The 14,638-nt window shown below is 28.5% G+C and overlaps 1 protein-coding gene across 2 annotated transcripts; it reads left to right on the plus strand.

Annotated features, from left to right (window-relative positions):
• The first annotated feature begins 12,761 nt into the window (after positions 1–12,761).
• On the plus strand, positions 12,762–14,076 carry LOC109805500 (homeobox-leucine zipper protein ATHB-12). Of its 2 annotated transcripts, none has more exons than XM_020367585.3 (2): positions 12,762–13,293; positions 13,546–14,076. In XM_020367585.3, the coding sequence occupies exons 1-2, from the start codon at positions 12,910–12,912 to the stop codon at positions 13,930–13,932; spliced, it is 771 nt and encodes a 256-aa protein (XP_020223174.1). In that variant the 5' UTR covers positions 12,762–12,909; the 3' UTR covers positions 13,933–14,076. The 2 variants fall into 2 exon arrangements, with proteins under 2 accessions (XP_020223174.1, XP_020223175.1); XM_020367586.3 differs by having other exon boundaries at positions 12,763–13,293; positions 13,573–14,076.
• The last annotated feature ends 562 nt before the right edge of the window (positions 14,077–14,638 follow it).

Below are 14,638 nucleotides of genomic sequence, written 5' to 3' on the forward strand. Positions count from 1 at the left end.
AACTATATGTCACATAAACATATACTTACATATATTATACCTACAGTGACACTTTTTGTATGTCATTTATATGTAACATTTCTTGTAGTGTTAAAAATAATGAACTCAGATCTTCTATTTGTATGTGTTGGTTCGTTTAAGGATAGAGAGGTGACAAACAATTTTTGTAAAACTGATATGCACAATGGGTTAGAATTTAGATTTTAAAGGATAGAAGAATTTTAAACAATCACTAATTTTGTTCCTTTATTTTTAAATGGTTTTTCACTTTTTCCTTCCACCTCCTCTTCCTAGATTAAGCATTAACTAATCATCTTTTAGATTTTTCTTTTAACTTCACACACTGATTAATCACTTCAGCATTTCAGAAACCCTTTTTGTATGACTGGCTGATTCATATCTAAAACATCAAAGGTTGTTAATTTTTTTTTCTAATTATTTTTTGTTGGTTTTTCCATATTTAACTTGTTGGCACTGAAGTGTTACTCGGATATAATATATGGTTCAGGCTTAACTTCAGCATTGATGATAGCAAGGTGAGTTTCGTTGCGAACTTATAATTTTCCTCTTCGGATTTTCATTTTATCTACTTGGTTCATGGATGTATAAGCACACAGATCATCAAAATGGATGTCAATATTTTTTTTCTCTTTGCAAAATCACGGTTCGTATTGATCATTGATCAGTTCAGCTTTCTTCTTGGTAATGCGTATACACTTCTCATTTGTTGGCTACTTATTTACAATGCATCTTTTATTGTGTTATTCAAACTTCCCATGTTAGCCATCAACTCTTGTTTAGTTACATGAGCATTCTTCTACATTCAACTTCCTTTCCTTCAACTATCTTGGTGAAGTATTACCTCTACCTTTTGCCAATTTGATTGGTTTCACCTTTTAAGATGTTAAAATAAATTTATGCATGAATATTAGAGTAACATTTTAGAAAAGATGATAAATAGCCTTTTGTAATTAGAAATGTAAATTTTTGGTGTGTTTAGGTAAATAACTTGATTAAAAACTTAATCAATAAACTCATATAAAAAGAAAACATGCAAGCTTGGCTGTGATATTTATTGAAAAAAGTTTAAAACAAACTTAGCTTGATAAGTTTCACTATAAAAAAAAATATTCTACAAGAATTGAAATCGATTACGTACACTGATCAACCAAAGGCGTTTGACTCCCCCGGTACAAGTTTCTCTACAAAACTCATAGAAGTTAGCTAAAAAGAACTCAATGGAGGGCATGTCACTTTCATAAGTTCAAATGAACTTTTTTAGATGCTCCCCTTGAATTTTCATTCATATACATAGTTGACACATGATTTTGGTTTATCTTATTTTCACCTGTTTCCTTGAAATTTTCTGACATAATGTGTACATGTTTTTTTTTTCTTTCTTTTTTGTTTTTTAAAAGTTTAAGTGAGTGAAATTTTTAGAATTCATTAAGATTGTGATAAACCTTAAAATTGTATGAAGACTTATAAAAGTACTTGCAAATTAATTATTTACAAACAAAATTCTTATAGATTGATTATTTCCTGACACAATGCGTACATGTTATTTTTTCTTTTGTTTTTAAAAATTTAAGTGAATTGAGTTTTTTAACTTATTAAAACTGAGATAAACCTCAAAATTCTATCAACGTTTATAAAAATATTTACAGATTAATTATTTACAAACAAAATTCTCACATCAACAAAAATCGAATCTACAATTTTTGAAATATAAGTCCATCTCTTACCAACCGAACGAACCTTTATTGATATATATCTTTATTTTATAATTCATGCATTTGTGCACCCATATTTTTCTTGAGTTTTCTTTTGACATTACTCATATGAATTTGAAATAGGTAGGTAATGTGCCTTTATTGGACTAGCCATATTCAATACAGATGAGTCTGTTGTAAGTGCATTAGTGTCAGATGCACAAGTAGTTTCATCTTTGTATCATTTTTGACATAAAAGAGTGGACTCCTTTATTGCTTTTTAATTGGCTTTTGACTACATGTAAACATATCTTGATGCCTTTCATATTTTTTTGGCTCATAACCATGGCCTTAGTGTGACTTTTTGCATTGCAGATCACATATTATTAAAACTAGAGTGTTTGAATTTAGTGTAGATTTTGTTTTAATGTTTCGAACTTTTGTTATTTCCGGTGTCTCCGTTGTCTGAACTCTGAACTATAAGAAGTTGGAAAATAGGTAGCAGAAGTTGATACCTCTATTGCTAATTGTTTAGTACTTAGGATTTGTCCTCTTGTTATGTGTGGACTTGTGCTACAATTCAACATGGTATTTGTATTGCTATTTTCATTTCAGATATCATTCGATTTATTTCTTCTCTGTACACGATATTTTACGAAATTGCATTTTGTAGGTAGCTGAGAGTATATACTACATACAGAACTGTTTTTCAGAGTTCCCATTTTATTCTAAAATCCTAAATGCCGAATATGTGCTACCAACCACATAGTTGTTATTAGGGGTGTTCAAAATTAAATTAATCTAAACGAGGAATTGTAAATCGATTTAAAAAAAATAAAAAAAAATAAATTAATGATTTGATTCAATTTTTAAATTTTTAAAATCAGGTAATTTAGTTTAATTTTTAGATGGAAATTTGAAATCATTTCATACCAAATTAAGAATCTCACTTATTTGTAAATATTTTTTTTCAAACGTACAGTGTGTATGTACAAAATGGACTCAAAATAACTTCAAGCGTGTGGTTCAGCGGTAGGGATTGATCTATGCTTAAGCAAGGTCAGGGATTCGAATCTTGCATTGTGTATGCAACCGCGTTAAATCTTAGGACTAACTATCTTGCATTGTGTATGCAGCCGCGTTAAATCTTAGGACTAACTATCCCACCCTTTGAGGTGCCTCCAACGTAGCGAGGAGATTAGTCACCACTATCGGGAGTGGATACTCCAGGGATGAATCAAAAAAAAAATGGACTCAAAATATAAAAAGTATTTATAAAATATAAGTTATTAAAATATTTTTTCTTTAAATATATATTATAATATTTAAAAGATATTTAATAAAATTGTAAACTACTAAATTAAATTTTAGAATGAACAGTTACGATTTATTTATAATGTTTGAAAATAATTTTTTAAGTGACAAATTATATATGTGAGAAAAAGTATTTAATATGATAACTAAAATTGTATTAAAGAAATATTTTTACTAAAATAATAGGATAAGAATCAGTATCAAATATATTAAGTGAACGAAATATTTTCATATTTACATACTTTTAATTTTATTTTTTATATGTACGGTCTTAAATAAATAATATAATATTACATATCTTTAGTTAATTTTTAAATAATAAATTTTAAAAATCAAACCAAACCAAACAACAAAAGATTAGTTTGGTTTGGTTTGAGTTTCATGATTCATTTAAATTGAACCATACTTAACTTTTTTTATTTGATTCGAATGACTTTTGTATCATTGTGTTATTTTGTTTAGTTGTTGACTGATTTTAAATAATTAAATATTACTTTGATCTTGTTTTAGAGCTTTGGAGGTTAAAGATTTTTGAAGGTTAAGTTATCTTTAAGGTAATCTAAATCAAAGTTAAGTTGGTTTACCTTAAGGAATGATATATAAGATTTTTCTTAAGAAGTGAGTCTCATAAATTTATATTTTAAGAAAAACTAGGAAAAAGCTAGAAAGAAAGTCTTTAGAGCCTGAAGAGTTTCTCTCCCTCTTTTTCTACTGAAACTCTTTCCTCACTCATCCCTACAATTGATCCAAGAAGCTAACTTAGAGATTCAAGCTTTCGGAGTTAGGAATCTTGAGTCAAGACATAAGGAGTTCATCCTCATCTTCTTTCTCTTTTCTCGATTAGACATTCTAGAGGTAATTTGTGGAAGGAATTTTGGTTGATGTTTAGTTGCTAAATTTTGGTCTAAAAATTGTGTTGAGTAGGCTATTTTGATTGAAGTCAAAAAGACTTTAAGTTGTTTGAGTTTTTGTACTTGAAGTGCTTTTCGGTGAAAAGTGATGATTCTTAGATTGAGATGCATACATGTGTTATTTGGTGTTGGAATGGTGTTATATAGGTTGTATATACATTGAATGATGTATTGCATGTTGGTTATTAGTTGATGAAGGGGGCATTAGGCATGATCAAGACAAAGGTTCTTTATTTAGAGATGTCAGGCGCTAGTGTTGTGACATCGGGCACTAAGTAAAGACTATTTACCTAAAATGAGGTTAGGTATAGGTCTTGCCACACCAGGCATGAGAGACAAAGAAGATCTTTGGTTGATCCATGTTGAGCGTAGGTGGGTTGGCATTGGGCATGGGCAAGACAGAAAGTTCCTTGTCTCAATAGCGTTGGGCATTGGTTTACTGATAAAATATGATATTTTAATTTGTTTAAGAGTTGAAAATTGATAACTCAATTATATGATGAATGTTAAAGTAAGATTAGTTGCTTATATGAATGATGATATATGATGATGGTTAAAGTTGCATGTAAAGGAGATTTGATGAAGTTGTTTAAGTTGTAAGTTGTATGTTGTTTTAAGTTGTATTTTGATAGTTAATGAAGTTGTAAAGATTTATGATGCATATAGTTGATTAAGTTGAAAAGTTTTTAGGCATGTGATGAAGATACACATCTTAGTTGAGATACATAAAACTATAGGAAAATAAAGTTGTTTTAGAAATCAAAATATCCTATTATGTGAATATAAGTCATGGTGCTCTAAGAGCCTAAGTTGAGAATCCTTCAATAAGTAAGTAGGCTTTTGAATGGGTAATTATTTTAAGCTGTCTCTTATAGGTTTAATGTGAAATCTGTATGGGGGCAAGTCGAGTCATATATGTATAAAGTGACCAACTGAATAAAGTATGAAGCCTATGAGGTAAAATCCTTAATTGATTGATGGAAAGATACGTAGTATTTGAAAAATAGTTGGTGGATTAATCTCATATGAGACTTAAATATGCATGCTCGGGTTGTAGTAGACTCACACCCAAGCTACTCTACCATGACATTAGTACAAGATTTTCCAAGTTTAAGTGACGAAACTTAATAAATCAATTTAAGTTGTATATTTGACACTCTAATAAGGCCTCACATTGTCAATACTTGACTTGGCTGTGATAGGTCAGATATTATGATTTGATAGGGTCTAACCATTTAAACCTCCATCTTTGTTGTAGGAGATATTCGTAATTGATATGAATGATGATGCATTAGTTGTTTAAAGGTGTTTATGATGATGAAGTTGTTTGTGTTAGGAGTTGTTGTGTTGTTTATATGATGATGTTGTTAACAAATTGAAAGTTGCTATGTTGAGCTACATAAAATGTTGATTGAACTGTCTATGTTGTATTGTTCCAAGATGTTGTTATGAATACTATGTTGATTTCTTTTATAAGCTTATCTTTTCATTTCCTTATGGTTGAAGTTACATGTAATGATCATACTTTCTATAGAAACAAAATAAGATTAACAGGATAACTTGTTCAACTGGTGGAGGGTCACGTAGTTGATGGCCCAATTTTGGTGATGTCACTTTAATGTGACATAGTTGTTGTATAGATATTTAATCAACGATTAGGGATCTTTTGAGTACAATTATATTGCTTATGTAGTTTATATATCTGTACAGTGTGTATATGTAACCTTATAAGGGGCTTTATGTTTTTAGTACGATGTTTTCTACGATATATATGTATAAATTGCACGAATGACTAGGTAATTATTATATGAAAATCCTATAGTTGTTGAATTTGGCTATTATTTTTTGTTGTATAGAAATGTGTTATATTAAATATAATGATCTTTTGAATCGTTATAACTTTTAAGACAAAAATCAAACTAAACTATACCATGAACGCCCTTAGTTTTTAGGAATCATTTATGAGCAAGGACAAATTACAAAGAAAAGAAATTGAAATTATTATTTTTGATTAATTCTTTTTTTTTTTTACTATAGTAACAAAATGGTTATGTATAACGCACATACTACTGTTAATAATAGTGCAAAACAATTTTCTAAAGGGTGCTAACAAATTTAAACTGTGTTTGAAAACTAATTTGTAATATTGCAAACTAAAAAAAAAATACATACATTTCATAACACCAAATTAGGAAACAATTTTTTCTATCTTTTATTTTAAAGTGATTTTTGTAGATTTCTAATCAGGAACCAAACACATACTTATTTTAGAATATATTTTCTATTAGAATTAAATATATTTTTAATCTATAAACTTTTGTTAAAATTTATTTTTAGTCCTTAAGTAAATTTTATTTGACTTTAGTCTCTAAAAAATCTTTTCATGAATAAAAAAAATTGTCTTCAGAAACCAAAATGTTAACAAAAGAAAAAGTTCAAAAATTAAAAAGTAAAAATTGACAAAATTTCAAGAACTAAAATCAATATAAAAAAAAAAAAAATCTGTTCAAAGACTAAAAATAAAAATTGACAAAATTCAAGAACTAAAATTATGTATAATTTTTAATATTATTTTCTTTTCTTATTTTTAACAAAAGAGACTAATAATATTTGTTTTGAACCTACCGATCATAGGAATAGGACCGTAACATACATCTAAAAAAAATCTACACCCATTCCCCTCAAGAAAAATGGGGTGCTTGTCTAGTAATTTTCCTCTTTATTTATCCCTTCCCTTTTCTCTTTTTTATTGCTTCCCCTTTCTTATAAAATCGCAAACATGTATACTGTAAATGTCATTTAGCACTGAATAATCTATCCATTTTTGGCATTTAAGACTCTGCATTACCTTTTCAAAGTCTAATGATAAGTAAACAGTTGAACACTCCAAGTTGCCTTGAAAATTTCTCCCACAATAAGCATTAGATCCTTTGATTTCCTAGCTTGCATGCATTCCGTCATTGCCACTCTTCCACTAAAGATTGGTCCCTTTCTCCATACTTAGCCAAACGTCAAAAACTACAAAATAATAGTAATCATGATATCAACCTCTTCATACATGTACCAAAGTCTATAGTCTTTTTCTCGCACTATCTTAATCATAATTTTCCCTTCCCTCAGGATGATAAACTTGATCCCAAAACACTTGCAGTTTTCACACATGGTTGGCCACATATTATGTTGTTGAGTCTTGACTAATGATTTTCTATCCTTGTCCAAATGTGCAGGAGCCAGACAGAGACCCTGAACTTGTAGTAAATGTAAAAGCAATAGAAAAAAGAATAAAACGACAACAAGACATTCTTCTTATTTGTACAATTTGGTTAATGGTAGCAGACATGTTTGTTTTCAAGGGTGTATAAAATGTCCTTACCTTATTGGAGGCTTGCAAGATGATAATCCATTCGAACCAACTAGTATACCAAGTGTTTTAGGTGTTTTTGCACAATACTACATAAAATGGGGAAATTCAAAGAAAGAAAGGAAAATTGGGAATCAGGGATCTAGAAGCTACTAATTCAATGCTTAATCCACTTATCCATCCAATGTATTTCATAACACGGTAGGTGAGGTGTTAATTTTTAGTTAACATGTTAATTAAATGGATCGACCACCCCAAATGTCAAAAAAATGATTTCGAAAGGCAATGCCATCACCTGTCTTTGTACTAAATAAACTATAAAAAAAAAATGGAATTGGGATATATTTAAAGTTTTACTCAATTAACCATAAATTTATACATTCACGTTAATAGTTTTTTTAATAATAAATTTACAAAGAAATTAACAAACCAATAAAAATAATAACCATTTTTGTGTAATGAGATAAAAGGTGGGGTAACGCCACACTCTTTTTAACATATTAACTTCTATTAATTAAATTTATAAAAAAAAAATATTAAATTAAGAGTGAGTTTTTAAACAAGAAATGATACTTGTAAATTTTTGTATTTTCCGACAAATTTCAGCAATTAATAAAGAATGTATTATTGATGTAGCTCATTTAACGATCAAAACATGTTGAGTTCGATTCTCCTAAAATAAAAAATAAAAAAAGAGGTAAAAAAATTTAAATTTATACCTCAGTCTTATACATGATCTAAAAGACCAAAATTTGAGAAAATTATTCAAAATTTCATTGATGAACCTAAAGTCCTAATTATGGTGGTTAAAATATTTCCTCGAATTTTTCTTGTAAGACTTAATTACTTATTTTAATAAGATTTTACATTTAGATATATTTTATCCACCTTTTAATACATTGAGAAAGTTGAATAATTTAAGTTATAAGTATTAAATTTATCTTAAATTATGTATTTTTTTTCTCAAAATTATCTTTAATGATGATGAATAATTACTTCGTCAACTATTTATTGAATTAAAATAAACAATATTCATTAAAAACATTTTTAGTAAAAGAATAATCAACATTTTAGGTACTCTTGATTTAAATCTTATAAAAAATCGAAAAGAATATGTTACTAAATCTTAAATATGTTTTACATTTAACTTAATCTTATAAAATTATATTTACTTTCACTTATATATATATAATTTTGACCATCTCACTTATGAGATCTTGGACACGCATCTTCAAAAAAAAAAAACTAAAAATCTTAAATATAAAATTTGTGAGATTGAATTTATCTACATAGTTTGATAGTGGCTCCAATAGTTAGTGGTGTGATAAATTCTATAACATTGGTTAAAATAAAATTTTATACCATCTTAAAAGAAATAATTTAAACTTGAGTTAAAATTAGGTAATTTTATAAGTATTGTTGTTTATTTATAGGCTCTAATTTAGTCATTAACATAAAATATGTTATGAGATAATTTTGGCGATTATACAAAAGGCAAGGGATTACGTGTCCCAAACGAAAAGCAGGAAAAAAAGATATCAAGACACGTGTACGGCAAGAAGCGTGTAGCGAGGAATGAGAGTCTGAAGAAGGTACGGTAGTGGAGGAGATAGCGCCACGTGTCGAGGAAATGTTGAACTTGCTTTGAAGGTACGCTCACGGTGGTGGCGCCACGTAGCGAGAGGGAAACCCAAAACTCGAAAGAAAAAGACGACGTAACGGTGATACTATGTTTTAATCGAGCGCATGTGTAAGGCTCCCATTGGTTGGTGGTTGACAGAGTGACAGATTCGTGTCTTCTGGGAACTGATTTGATTGGACGAAAATGTTTTGTTTCTTAAAAAAATAAATTGGCAACTTTGAATATTGATAATGAAATGAATGGGAATTTTATTTTTTGTCAAAAGGAAATATTCCGAGTGAAGAATGAAAGATGGGCACGTTGTGTTGTGACTGTAGATGACAGTGACTCAACCTAACCCTATCGTACTCATACTCTCATAGTCCTTGTCAGACAGTGGCTCATCAACTTCATGGCTTCGGCTCTCTTTTTCCACTTTCCTCTCACTATATATAATAATAATAATAATAATAATACATTACATTAAATAAATTAACTTAATGCTTTCATATTATAAAAACTATTAAAATTATACACATCTAATGACTCTAACGTACAAGAATGTCTAACTTCTATACACTTAAGGGGTCGAAAGTAGCCTTATTTGTCATTCTCTCATTCTAAAGCAGGGGTGGGCACAAATCAAATTGAAAAACTTATGAATTCAAACCGAAAATTTCATACCATTAATTTAGATCTTATTGAAAAAAAATGTAAATCCAATAAATTTAAATCAAATTATTGATTTTGTGTAATAAATTCAATTCAATTTAATCTAATCGATCAATTATTATATATTATTTTTTTTATTTATTTGTTATAAATATTTTGAATTTATTAGTAACAAAAATTAGAATTCGGATTTAAAGGTCAAACAAACTTTAAATTTATTCTTAATATTATAATACTTTAATAAATTCCTCATAGTCTACACACAATTTTATAGTTTTATATTTTTATTCTTCTCAATTTATTAGGGTTAAAGTTTAAGTATAAGTATGCTAGGTTAAAAGCAATATGAATAATCTATTTAAACTAGTTTTAATTACTCCACTACATATAAGAATAATTAGAAAAAAAACATAAAAATGTATTGAAATCCTAAAAGATTCAATGTTTTTGAAATAAAACTAAAAAAGTTAAAATATCAAGACAAATAAAAAATTAAAATGGAGAGAGAATTATTTTATGAATTGGTCCTTATAAGTTTATCTCAATAGAAAAAATATATATTTGTGGAGAAAAAGGAAAAAATGTTAAGAAATCTTCTTTAAATAAGTTTATCTAAGTTGAATTAATGAAGTTCCAAACCGTGAATTCTAAATACACACGGTCTCAAATAAAAAATAGTTTTTTAGTAGACTAAAAATATTAACGACTTTCATATGTACACACTTAAGAATAACTTAATATTCTGATGAAAAAAATACTTGACATTACCTATAATTTCTATTAGATTAGGGGTATATTGAATTGGAATTTTAATAGATTTTTTTATTATAAAAAAATATTATAGTATTTAATTAAGATTTTTTAATAAAAATGTCATGCGATATTTAATTAAAATAATTAATTTTTTTTAAAAGTAAATCAAAATTTAATGGTATTCAATTAAGATTTTTTATGATTATGTCAAAATCTGGTGGTATTCTATTATTTTCTTAAAAAAAACTTACTTAAAAATTTTTAGCATTAAAAAATATAGAAATTTCAATGAATTATTTTTATGCATAAATTTCGTAAGACTTTTTAGTAAAATTTACACATAATTTATTTATCTAATAATCTCACTAAAATCATTGAAATTTCGCATGACTTTTTTTTTTTCTTCTTTTTTTTCCTCTCACTTCTTTTACTACTCTTTCTTTGTCCTTTCTCACTCTTCTTCTCTCTCATCTTCTCTTTTCTCCATCTTCTTTTAATAATCTTTTCTTTGTCAGGCTGCCTCATCCTTTTCTTTTATATAAAAATATATTTTTCATCTTTTATATTATTTATTAGTGTCAATTTAGTTTTACTTTAATTAATTAAATCAATTTAATCTCATATTTTTAAAATATATCTCAATATTTGATTTTTCATCCCTCCATTTAAATACTTAAGGGATGTGTTTACATGTCATGATATCATGACATGTGGCATGACACATGTCATGTTGTCATGACACATGTTATGACACATGTCATACTGTCATGATACATAGACACATTTGTTAAGTATTTTAACGGAGGGGACGGAAAATCAAACATTAAAATATATTTTAAAGATGTGGGATTAAATTAATCTAAATAATTAACGTGAAACTAAATTGAATCTAATAAATAATATAAAGGACGAAAAATATATTTTTCCTTTTTATTCTCTCTCTTCTAATGTCTTATCTATCGCATAAATATACAGAGAATTCTATGTAGAGAAATGTTACTTAAGAGAGTATAAAATTATAATTAATTATTTATCAAAAGATTGAAAATTTTATTAATTTTAATTTTTTTATTCAAATTTTGTCATTTCTACATGTAGAAAAAGTGTATTATTTTATAAAATAAAAAAAAGGTTCACATTGTCTCTTCAAATCTTATAAATTTTTTAAATACAAATCTATTAAAATCCTTATTATAAAAACTTGATTAAAAAAGTATTTTAAAAAATCTCAAAAATTATTACATTTTTACAAAATCTTTTTAAAAAATCTGGAAAAAAATATATTAAATTCTTACAAAATATTTTAAAATTTACAAAAAAATTTGTGTTAAAAAAATCTTATAAAATCTCAATTTAATATACCTCTAAATACATATTTGGATAAGCGTTCTTAGATTATGTATTTCAAAATTTTCACGACAAATGTCAAAAAGACGCAAGTTATAAAAAAATAAAAAAAAATAAAAAAATAGTTTTGACTAGACGCGGATTTATTTTTCCAAACCACACAACTCTTAAGAGTTTTATAGGACAAGTGATTTTTAAAACAAGGGTAGTTTATAGTATGCAAGGGTATTCATCACTAATTTAACTTAAAGAGCTTTATAACTTTAGTATACTAAAATTTAAAGATTAATACACATGCACCAATACCCTAATTTAAAATATTTATTTAATTTTCAATTTTATTTTCATGATTTACATACTGGATCAAAACCGCAGACATGATTACCTTACCTTCCACATTCTTGCCTTTGTTGAGGTTCTTTAAATTAAGTGAACAAAAAAGACCCACATGAATCATGCTAACTGCATAGGCTTCTCTTCAGCAATAAACAAAACTTGACTAACCGTCTAAACGCAGAAGATTACTTAAAGTAATACTAATAATCTAATGTAGTTACGAAAAATAATATCAATAATAATACTAAATTAATCCACAAGCAGCAGCAGTAATTATTAAACTAGTAATAAATTGAAATTTCATGAAGAACGTGATTCATAATACCGACACAACTTTCCAGTTCTAGGACAAAACCTTCAAGTTAAAAGAATGATGACAATGATAACGACTAAATGAATATCAAATTCTGCTTTCTCACTCACATAAATCATTAAAATTGCGATTAAACAAGAGAAATAATGAAGAGTACGCTGTAATGTGATCACACTATAATATATATCATTATATAAAAGCTATAATTGGACCACTAAGCAAGCCACAGAAGCCAAGCCAAGAAAAATGGCTCAAGCAAAAGTAGTGCACAAAGTTTATCTCAAAAGCTAGAGATAAAAAAATAGAAATAAGAATAAACGTCACTGAGATAGGAAAATAGGTAATATTCACAAGGTACAGGTGGAAGAACATTGTGTGTTAAGGTGTCAACAGGACCAAAGAGTTTGGATATAAAGCCAGCAATTGGGGACTTCACTCTGACCACCATGATAGGAACTCCAATAAGCAAAGGCCAATAGATACGTGCATATCACAAAACACACACACACTCCTCCAAAAAATCATCTATCACCTAACTCACCTATCCTCAAGTGAAAGTGTTATACAACATGGAATATACTTATTCAGCAGAGGCTGAAACTTACACAAGTAGCAGCACCACCCCTTCAACTGCCCTCAGAAAGAAGAAAAACAACAACAACAACAACAACAACAACAACAACAACAACACAAGAAGGTTCAGTGATGATCAAATCAAATCATTGGAGAACATGTTTGAGACTGAGTCAAGGCTTGAGCCTAGAAAGAAGCTGCAGCTTGCAAGAGAGCTTGGATTGCAGCCAAGACAGGTTGCTATATGGTTTCAGAACAAGAGAGCCAGGTGGAAGTCAAAGCAACTAGAGAGGGACTATACCATACTCCAAACCAATTATAACACCCTGGCCTCACGTTTTGAAGCTCTAAGGAAGGAAAAGCAAACATTACTAATACAGGTACTTACAATTACAATACAAATCAAGGTTGATTTTATACTGTTCTTCCATCAGAATTGGAATTTCGCATCTGGAATCTTTGTTAACCTTGATGTAAACATTTATTATGTCAAGGTGAAGTTCCAATTTTAATTGGAAAGCAACTTCAAAAGTATTAAGAAACTACATCTAAGTTGTTTCATACAAACCAATATAGAAATTCTATCCATTTTATATTATAAGGTGATTTAGTTTGGTATGTATTTTGAACAGTTGCAGTTTGGTATGTATTTTGAACAGTTGCAGAAGCTGAATCATCTAATGCAGAAGCCGTTGGAGCCAGGTGAGAAATGCACACAGGTTGAAGCAGCAAACAGCGTGGACAGTGAATCAGAATATGGGGGCACCATGAAATGTGAAGCTGAGGAAAAGCCAAGCCCTTCAATGGAAAGATCAGAACATGTGTTTGGTGTTCTGTCAGATGATGACACGAGCATAAAGGTGGAAAACTTTGGCCTAGAAGATGAACCTGGTCTTCTGAATTTTGCTGAGCATGCTGATGGTTCCTTGACTTCACCAGAAGATTGGGGTGCTTTTGAATCCAATGATCTCTTAGGCCAATCAACCAGTGATTACCAATGGTGGGACTTCTGGTCCTGAATGAAACAGAACAACCAAAATTTTGTGGAGGAATTAATGTATGTATGCATATGAATGCTTCATGTTTTGTTCCACATTGGATATTATGATTTTTCATGTTAACTTAGAAATAACTAGTCATAGATTCCACAGTTTTAAACGAAATTGGTGTGATTTTATCCAACACGAACCAAATCAATAAACAAGGTAACACCACCTAAGATAAACGCAGAGCTAAAGAAATTTTATACCAAAGATGTTTATATATATGTCTGGCTATGCGACATCATCAATTCCGCTAGTTTCTGTGGAAAACCAATTTGTTCGAGCAATTTAAGAACCAAAAATGAAAATCTCAAATCTAAAAAACAGATCTTATTAATAACTAGTTCACAGGTACATTGATACATGCTTATAAATTAGGAAACTGTATGTTGCGTTTTCTAATGGCAATTGGAACATAAATGTTCACACTAACAGTTATCCAACTTGAGGAGCCATCATGTGCCCCACTCCACATTATTATGGTGTGGACACAAACTATGAAATAACATTTAAATTAATATGAAAACAAGCTACTATAAGCAGGGAGTTTATTGCCTATATATGAATTTATTGTTCACATTGGTAAAGCACTTGTATATGAAAATCGACGACCAATGGCTATTCAAAATTTAAATAATATTCAAAAGAAGACCTAGATTATTCAATTACGTTGCAAATATAA

Source organism: Cajanus cajan, chromosome 5 (assembly GCF_000230855.2).
Source record: "Cajanus cajan strain Asha chromosome 5, NIPB_CcT2T_4, whole genome shotgun sequence".
Classification (NCBI taxonomy): domain Eukaryota; kingdom Viridiplantae; phylum Streptophyta; class Magnoliopsida; order Fabales; family Fabaceae; genus Cajanus; species Cajanus cajan.